The 8,822-nt window shown below is 54.6% G+C and overlaps 1 protein-coding gene across 3 annotated transcripts; it reads right to left on the bottom strand.

Moving 5' to 3' along the window:
• Positions 1–40: 40 nt before the first annotated feature.
• On the bottom strand, positions 41–8,332 carry LOC147057534 (axin-1-like). Of its 3 annotated transcripts, none has more exons than XM_085912835.1 (13): positions 8,091–8,332; positions 5,820–6,474; positions 5,496–5,689; positions 5,275–5,424; positions 4,996–5,130; positions 4,826–4,922; positions 4,617–4,754; positions 4,180–4,555; positions 3,856–4,036; positions 3,581–3,751; positions 3,108–3,383; positions 2,861–3,010; positions 41–2,476 (listed from the first exon to the last, which is right to left on the bottom strand). In XM_085912835.1, the coding sequence occupies exons 2-13, from the start codon at positions 6,393–6,395 to the stop codon at positions 2,350–2,352; spliced, it is 2,571 nt and encodes an 856-aa protein (XP_085768961.1). In that variant the 5' UTR covers positions 6,396–6,474; positions 8,091–8,332; the 3' UTR covers positions 41–2,349. The 3 variants fall into 3 exon arrangements, with proteins under 3 accessions (XP_085768961.1, XP_085768963.1, XP_085768962.1); XM_085912837.1 differs by having other exon boundaries at positions 3,581–3,748; XM_085912836.1 differs by lacking the exon at positions 8,091–8,332 and adding an exon at positions 6,599–7,989.
• Between the last annotated feature and the right edge of the window lie 490 nt (positions 8,333–8,822).

Below are 8,822 nucleotides of genomic sequence, written 5' to 3'. Positions count from 1 at the left end.
GCTGTTTGTTCATGTTTATGACTATGCAGCAGCACGGCCATTTAGCCAACATCTTTATTTATGAAGTACCTTTTTGGAAAAGAAATGTACAAGTGGAACCGGCACAGTGACATCTTGCGGTGGCGCGTGTATGAAATGATAATGTACATATTTACAGAAAACCGGATGATTGCGACAAGTGAGCTTGGCACATTTGAAGCGAAACTAATTAAGCAGTGGGAAAATAGTCATATTTTTTTCTATCAACAAAAATAAAGATGGGATTAAAAAAAAGGCACTGTTTTTTCAGAAACAAGGACGAGATGTTAGCTAGTGTTAAAAAAAAAATCCATTAGCAAGGCAGTTACAAATACAGAACATGCTTAGTATTAAAATTATTTTTTCATAAACAAATCATTTTTAAAAATTTATAAAGGCATAAGTTGACGTCACTTTGGGATCCCGACTTTTTCCAGAGGTCCACACATTCGAATATACGTTTAAAAAAAAAATGCTAACCATGACACGCATACAGTCGATGAAGTAAGAAAAACAAAAAAAACATTCAACTTCCCAAATTCAGTTTTACATTCGAACAAATTTGCTGCCTTCAATGACGGGTAACTTTACATCGCTAGACCAATAGATCCATTTTTTTTGCGGGGGCCCAAATTTGAACTTTTTTTCTTCAAATCTCAGTTAAATAAAACTAAACAAAGAAAATAGTATACCTGCCATCTGACTCAAGGTAATATAGCAAATATAGTTAGCATCCAATTTTTCTTCCTACACGTTAAAAAAAGTAGGCATGCAATGTTTTGAAAGCGTGTCTAAAGAAAATTTGCAATGACAACAAATTTCATTCACTTCCAAACAAAGTGGAACGTACTGTACATGATCTGAATTGGACACTGTCATGATTTCGCAACATTGAGTCAAATAAGATGTTAAACAGCGGGTTGTCCAACTTCTTTTTTTTCCATGAAGAAATTTGGACACGCATGCTTGTCTTAAGTGTGGCGAGTAGGCATAACATGTCTTAAAAGCATGTACCATGTTTTTGGACTAGAAGTGGCACTTTTCTCATAGGTCCCGCAACTTGCAAAACTGGAGCACGGACTCAAACCCCAATTTGCACTCGCCATCCGCGTCGTTACTATTTACAGCACTAAAAGGCACACTGGCCGACCAGGGTGCGACCTTTGGCCGCGATTCCGTGCGGGGTTCTAATGAGTCATTTGAAACTAAAATGAAAAACTTCGAACCCAAGCAAGCGCAACTCCTTCGCTGCCGTCAACGCCATCAGATAACGGGAATTTCGGATGAGAGGCTGAGTTCTACCCATTCTGGTTTCAGTTTTTGTCAACTAAATTTCCCCCAATCTACTCTGGAGTGATGCACACTCAGGTATAGTACACCCGTGTAATAATAAAATAAAAAAAAAAATCACCCTAAAAAATTTTCTTATGCAGTTGTGTGAAACACCCCCCCCCCCCCCAGACCGATACCAGTCTTGAACAGTCCCTAATACCACTAAAACGTTTGCTATGTAAAATGCCCCCCCGCCCCAAAGGTTTGATAGCCAAGTATATAAGTTCCTTAAAATGACATGAAATGATTGGCAACTTTCTAGTCTTCCAATTCCTAGTTGCTACAATAGCGGTCGCTATCAGTACCAATTAGACCGCTGCTAGATGGTCCGTCCATACTAGCCCATCCCTAATTAAGAGACGTCAATTTGCATCGGAGTCCCAAAATGTGAATAGTCAATGCGAGCGACACTGATCTTTCCGACGGTTAACGGGACCTGCGCAGCATTGCGTTCTTTGGCTGGATGGATTGGACAGACAAAGCCGGACAAAATCAGGACAAGGGTGGCGGAAAACAACGGAATTAGTGAGAAACGCAGAGGGTCGGGGGGGGGGGGACAAAAACCTACACCATAATAGCACATTAACGCCAGGAGATACGTCCAAACTAGGCTGCACCAATAGTACCATACCTTGTACATACACAATTCATAGATCAATTTGAACACAAGGCAACAAAAGAAAACGTAGCTTTGGTTGTGTGGAGAACTTGGCCGGCCGGCCCGGCCCGGCCCGGCCCAGCCCAGCCGACGTCCCGCATGACTCGCGCACTTTCTTCCCTCGGTTCCGCCCAGCATCGTGCTGCAGGTTCAAGGGTCGAAGGTATTTCCGTGATGGAGTAGCAGCGTCGTTAGTGACGGTCCGCAAGATGACATCACCCGCCGACATTTTGTCCCGGGCGGCGGGCATTTTAGACAAAGGTGACAAAACTTCACTTTGTCCATCCCTTCCATCTTGACGTGCCGCTTCACCTGCCGTGGTTTTTTTCCCGCCCGACTTTTCAGTCCACCTTCTCCACCTTGCCGATGATCTTCTCCTCGAAGATGGGCAGGATGGCTTCTTCGTCGCGCACCTCCTCAAACACCACGCCGCAATCGAACTCGTCGCTCACCTTCTTGAAGTAAAACCTAGAGGAAAGTTCGACGTCACTTCATTTTCTAGCCGGCGACAACGAGAGTCTCGAGAAGGACGTCGGCAGAGACACCCGAAGCACAAAGACAACTTTTGTCCGGTGCCAGTTGTACTTTGTCAATCGTGTGATTGGTGGCAGCGTTTTTAAAGGGAAATGTCTCCCGGGATCTTTTTTTAGGCAACATACGAGGAAAAAAAAGTCCCGAAAGAAAACGTTCTCATGAGAAAAATGACATTTAAAAGGTGCTCCAGAAGCACATTCAAGAGACACTCCTTTGTTCAAGACAAAAGGAGAGATTCACATTCCAAAACAACTTACAAGATGAGCGTCGCAATTTCGGCACGTATGCATATTGGAGTTGCCCCTCGTTCTACCTTACCTGTAGTGGCCCTTTTTGGTGAGCAGCTCCTTGAACTGGCCCAAGGTCACCACCTGGCCCTTGACGGAGGTCCGGTACGGGATGGGCTCTCCGCAGAAGTAGTAGGCCACCGTCATGTTGTCGCACACTTGCCGCTTGCCAGACTTGTGCCTGCGGTGGGTGGAAAGGTGCGTCAGCCAGCCAGCCGCGCGCCCCACCCACCCACCCATCCACACACACGCGTGCGTGCCTGCGCCTGGAGGCCCACCTGAACTTGGCTTGCTGCACGGCCGCCCTCCGCCTCTCCTCCTCCAGTCGCCGCCGGGCCTCCTCCAGCTGCGTGAGCGGGTTGGGCGCCGAGTTGGGCGGCATGGCGGGATCCTGGACGAAGGGGTGCGAGGGCTGCGCCGCCGAGGAGGGCGAGGAAGGGTTGTTGCGCAGCTGGGCCGACACCCACGGGTGGACGGCCCCGGGGCGCTCCACCGAGGCGGGGCGCGGCGACTCGCTGCTGCCCCCCGTCCGCCGAGAGCTGCCGGCGCTGCCGCTGCAAAGAGGCGCAGACCGTCAGCTCAGCTCGCTCGGTCGGTCGGGGACGGAGTCAACCAAAGCAATCTTTCGGATCTCGGTGGGGTGTTTGCGTTACTCGAGCGGCTTTTGGATTTGTGTGATCGGTGTTTGACCTGTTTTTGCGACGTACTAGCAATCATTCAGGATTTGTGTTGTCATGTTTGCGGGGCTCACCCGTGGGAGCTTTTTCTTTGCCTGTCGCCCTCCATCATCCACTGGAGGATCTTCTGATTCCTCTCCAGATCCTCCAGCGGCACCTGCGCGTCCATCCCGCGGCCATCGTCCACTTTGCCCGAGGCGTCCGACGGCTTCTTGCCTCGCCTCGACAGCGTGCTTCCTTTACTGCTGCAAAACAAGGCGCAGCGAGCGAGCGAGCGAGCTCGGTCGGTGGGCGGGACGAGGACGGAAAGGCGCAAGGGCGGACGGGACGGCCAGCTCGCGGCTCTTACTTGTAGCCCATTGCGTCCAGGGTGCTGGCTCCGGCGCCGTCGGCGTAGTTGCGGCTGCGGGCGGCGTATTGGAGGGCCGGCTCACCGGTGCAAGGGAAGTTGGGCTGCGACCGGGAGCCCGCAGCCTCTTCCGGGCCTTCTCGTGCTCGGTGATGGTACAGCTGCTTGTGATGATGCGCACCTGACACACAGCCAGAACGGTGGCCAATCAAACAAAAGAAACCACTTCAAATGATTAGCAAGCGGGTCCCGGGACACTTCGCAGCCTTCGTTTCTCTTGATGGGAGAGAGGCTTCTGTTGTGTTCGGTTTGCCGCTCGCTCACCTTTGACCCCGGCGGCAGGCAGCCCGTGCCCCCCCGCCCGGTGCGGCGGGCCGACGCCCCCGTCGGGCGACCGTGACGATTTGGGCGGCGTGTGTCGGCCTCCCGAGGCCGCATTGGTGGCACCGGGCGACTGGCAGCCCGGCGTCTTCATGACCCGCTGCACGTGCTCGTCCAAGATGGACTCCGGGTCGTCGTCGTCGTCGTGCGCGTCCCCCATGGAGGCCAGGCCGCCGTAGGCGGCGACAGACGCCGACGCCGCCGCGTTCTCAGAGTAGTGGGCGCCGTAGAGGGGGGGGAAGGACGAAGGGAGCGGGAGCAAAATGCCGTGCGAAGGCACGGAGGCGCCGCCGACGTCGGCGTCGTCGCCTTCTTCTTCCTGTGCGCGTTGACGTGGGTTAGCATTGACGAGGGGCTGGACGGCGTTAGCGCACGCTCACCAGTCGCACTCGCTTCAGCCTCTCTTCCAGTCGCTCCTCGGCCTCCCGCTCCCGGAGAACCATGTCCAGCCTCCGGATGAGCTCGGCGGCAAACCTTTCGGGCTCCACGTGGATGTCCTTTGGCATGCGATACGTGCGCTGTGTGGCACGCACAATTGCACAGGTCTTTTCTCTCCTTTGTTTTCCCACGGCCGAGAACGTCTACTCACGGGTATATGAGGTAGGGGCACACGTCCGTTAGCTTTGGCACTTTCATGCATCTCCTTGCGATGCTGCTTGCGATATCGGTACGGTGGAACGCCATCTCTGCACGCACCAGAGGGGGGGGGGGGGGCAACTCAACACGCGTAGCGACGGGAAGCGGGCGCCGACGACTTACACGCTGCTGTCGGTCAGCGACATGGTGTCGGCGTCGCTCGACATGCTCTGCTGCTCGCTGTCGTTGGCGCTGGTGGCGGGGGCGCGGGCGTAACCCATGTTGGCGTAATACGGGTTCACCGGCTCTCTCCAGGGTCTGCAAAAGAGGGAAGAAGACCCTAATCAGCACGCTTCGTCAAGAGGCCCATCCATTCGAGCAAAAACGACAGCCAGCCCGTGCGTTGTCCGGCGAGCGAGCGAGCGAGCGCAGCCTTCGGCCCGCTCCGCTTTGGAGACTCACCTGTACTCGCTGGTGTCTTGCCGCCGCCTGCCGGTGGAGGTCCTGTGCGGAGCGCTCTGCGTGAGCAGGCTGTGGGTCAGCCTTCCCGCCGCCGTGTCCACCCCGCACTGCTCTTTGTCTCGCTCCGCTTCCCTCTGCCCGCCTCCGCATCTTCAACAAGTCAGCCTTTTTGGTGATGATTTTGGTTTGGTTCGAACCGGGCGCCCAGAGCAGGTTCTCACCTCCACTCCTCGTCTTCCGCCAGGGTGGGCAGGCAGCCCGGCGCGGGCTTGGCGGGCTCCGACGACGGGCTCCGCTCGCCGGGGTTGAGCTTGGGGCTCTCGCCGCCCGTGCGCGTGTACTCCAAGTAGAGGTCCGACTTGAGGAACAGAGGGTAGGTGTTCTCTTCCATGGCGGCCTGGATCTCCGTCTGGGCCTGCCGCGCGAGACGGACAACGGAGGGAGTCGTACGTGAACATTTGCGAACGCAAAGGACGGCTGATGTGCAAATCAACAAATGAGTCAAACGGGACAGCGGCAAAGCCAGACGACCGGGGAAAACGTGCCTGTTCAAACATGGCGGGGTCGGGATGCGGCTTCCCCACGCAGTCTCGAATGAAGCTCTTGGTGGCCGGCTTGATCTGCCGGGAGACGATGGCGGCGCCGTCCACGATGTACTTCCTGTAGATGGCCTTGGCCAGCTTGGCTCGCTTCTCCGGGCTGGTCTTGCGGAAACCGGAGCAGGCGAACCAGAAGTCCAGCAGGTCGGCGCAGCCTTCCTGGCACAGAAAGTTGCGGAAGAGCTGGATGCCTTCCTGGTCGTCCAGCAGCGAGTGCAGCGACTCGGCCCACTTCAGGTAGGGCGGCGTGGGCGAGGCCGAGCCCTCCGGTTCGTAGCCCAGGTCCAGGTCGGGCCGGCGGGGCGTGGCGGAGGACGAGTCGGCCGTCTTGGCCGACGGCGGGAGAGGAAAGCCGGGCGTTGGCGCCGGCGCGCCGGGACGGGCGGCCGCCGACTGGGCGGGCGCCTCCACGTCAGAGCCCTCCTCGCCGGGGACCGGTGGCCGCGGCGCATCCTCCGTGAAATGGGCCAGCACCCCGCCGCCTCTGAAGCCGATCCCGGGCGAGTCCCTGACGACGCTCATGTTTGCGGTTGTGCGCGGCAGCGGCGGCAGAGGTCACACTCGCCCCGGCAGCGATGATTTTGTGGACAAACGATTCACCCTGCAAAAAGGGAGACAAGAATAGCTAGCGCTCGGTGTCACAAAGGGAATCATTTGCTCCCATCTATTCTTATGGCCTTGCCTCGGGCCTGCGAGCGCTTTGCAAATTGGATAGCTATTCTTACGGCGTTGGTAACAATCCTCTTGCGGCGGCTCATATTTCCCACGCTAATGTCATGACTTTTATCAAGTACTTGAACTCAAATGCCTCAGAAGTGTGCCATCTTTATTCCTTCCTTCCTCATCCATTCTAACAAGGTTTGCTCACTCGTCGTCGTTCTTCGATGCACGTTTGGGAGCCGGACGGAACCGCACGGTAAAAAGTTCATCGTGACCGCGGGTTGCGGGTTTGAGTTTCTGGCACGCTTTCCCCTTGCCAACCTTTTGCGCGTAGGATAACAACGAGGCTCGTAAGCAAAGCGGAACAGAACAATGTTCATTTGATTCATCAAATGAATCCTTTCACTTTGAGACAACTCGAGACACGTTTCAAATCAGCTTTTATCGGCGCGATAGATCGTACTGGAAACTGTAACAAATGGTCTCGTGTCACAAAATAGACCCAGTCACCCAAGATCTCCATTCCAATCGACTCTACATTAAGATGTTTATCACCAGATTTGGTTGTAACTTTCTTCATATTGGTCTCGGGGAAAGTGACACCTACTTAAAGCGCGCTGGCAGTCTTGTAAATTGTCAATCCTAAAAAGATGCCGAGTCTGGGCATTTTCCTGAGTAGGCGGGCGGGCGGGCGGCTACCGTGCCGTGTGAAACAAACACAACATGGCACAATGCATACAAGAATAGCCGGAATGCTGCTAGCCTTGCTAAACAAACAACAGCCAGCACGGTCTCGCATTCTGTCCGATGGTGACAGTTAGCACGAGTTTGCTGCCGTCCATTTATGTTCCAATATGCCGAGTCAAAGACGCAGCAAAAGTCCACTTTTCGAGCGAGTCCCGTTAATAGCAACGCTGCGAGCGACTAAGTTAGGCGAAGGGCTAACATGCTAGTGCTAGGTGGCTAACTAGCCTTGAAGCCGTGCCCAAACCAACAGTGTGCCAAGCCTGCCTTTCAAGTGACAATCTCATTCATCTTGGGCCTGGCGAGACGAGGCTGTGCGGCCTGAGGGAGGGAGGGAGGGAGCCAGGGAGATTGGATGGGATGGCCCGGCCTAGCCTGGCCTGGCCTGGGGATGGGGTGCTGCGCTGCGCTGCGGTGTAGTGTCGTGTGTGTGTGTGTGTGTGTGTGTGTGGGGGGGGGGGCACAGCAACAAACTCCACAACTACATAAAACGGCCTGAATGAGAATGAAAAAGCAAACACCCCCTCGTCCGTCACTTGCACGGCCTCTCATTTTAATCGAGGAGGAAAACAATAATGGTTCCCAAAAGTGCCCAAAGTCGCCCGCGATATGACCAAGAAACAAAACAAAAAAAAGAGCGGAGCAGCACGTTTTCTACTCGGGCTGCTGGCTCCTTAGCTACTTTAGCATGCTAGTTAGCATGAGCTCCAAGAGACCCCCCCCCCTCCTCCCTCCACGCACGCACGCACGCACGCACACACCGTGTTTTTCTGCTTCAGACGCGCGCGCGCGCACTCACAGAAAAAGTCTTACCGTCTCTGAGAGGCCGTTCCCCGTGTCGTACCGCATTGGGGAGACTCCCACCGAGTGCTTGCTCCGCAAGGCGGCATAAGGAAGACTTCATTGGCGTCAATGTTGAGGGAAAAGAAACAAGAAATGAAGCCGACGTCTTTGGACCCCTCCCTCCCTCCTTCAACTTCAACTCCCCATGGTGGCCGAAAGGCTCCACGGCAAGCAATGATGAGCGAGAGAGAGAGACAGACAGCCAGCGAGAGAGAGAGCCAGAGAGACAGCCAGCGAGAGAGCCAGAGAGAGCCAACGAGAGAGCCAGAGAGAGAGAGACATAGAGAGCCAGCGAGAGAGAGAGAGAGAGAGAGAGAGAGAGAGAGCCAGCGAGAGAGAGAGAGAGCCAGCGAGAGAGAGAGAGAGCCAGCGAGAGAGAGAGAGAGCCAGCGAGAGAGAGAGAGAGAGAGAGAGAGAGAGAGACGCGCGCGTGCTTGTGCGCGTAAGCGCTCGATCACGCGCACGCCAAAATGCCCATCGGTCGAATTGCGACGTGGAGAACGGAACATTTCTCGTGTCGGTATTTGTTAGTTCGTACTTGACAATTGGACTTGTGCACGACTTCAAGCTTCTTTCAGTGCCAGGATTGCGATTTTTCATTCTTTTCTGGTTGTTAAAAAACGATCATTTATCAAATCTGATTTGTTTTCCAATTGAAACCGTTCCATCTGAATGTACCTCAATAAAAGCAGTCAATATTTT

The sequence above is a fragment of the Syngnathus leptorhynchus genome, chromosome 5, assembly GCF_054491065.1.
Source record: "Syngnathus leptorhynchus isolate UIUO chromosome 5, UIUO_Slep, whole genome shotgun sequence".
NCBI classification, from domain to species: domain Eukaryota; kingdom Metazoa; phylum Chordata; class Actinopteri; order Syngnathiformes; family Syngnathidae; genus Syngnathus; species Syngnathus leptorhynchus.
Note: the sequence above shows the minus strand (reverse complement) of the source record. Positions and strands in the feature narration are given on the sequence as shown.

Coding starts and splice junctions, on each gene's coding strand:
- LOC147057534 (XM_085912835.1), bottom strand. CDS start 6,395: ATGAGCGTCGTCAGGGACTCGCCCGGGATCGGCTTCAGAGGCGGCGGG. Junction 5,690..5,819: donor ACCCCGCCATGTTTGAACAG/GCACGTTTTCCC, acceptor CTCGCGCGGCAG/GCCCAGACGGAGATCCAGGC. Junction 3,011..3,107: donor GTGCAGCAAGCCAAGTTCAG/GTGGGCCTCCAG, acceptor CACCCACCGCAG/GCACAAGTCTGGCAAGCGGC.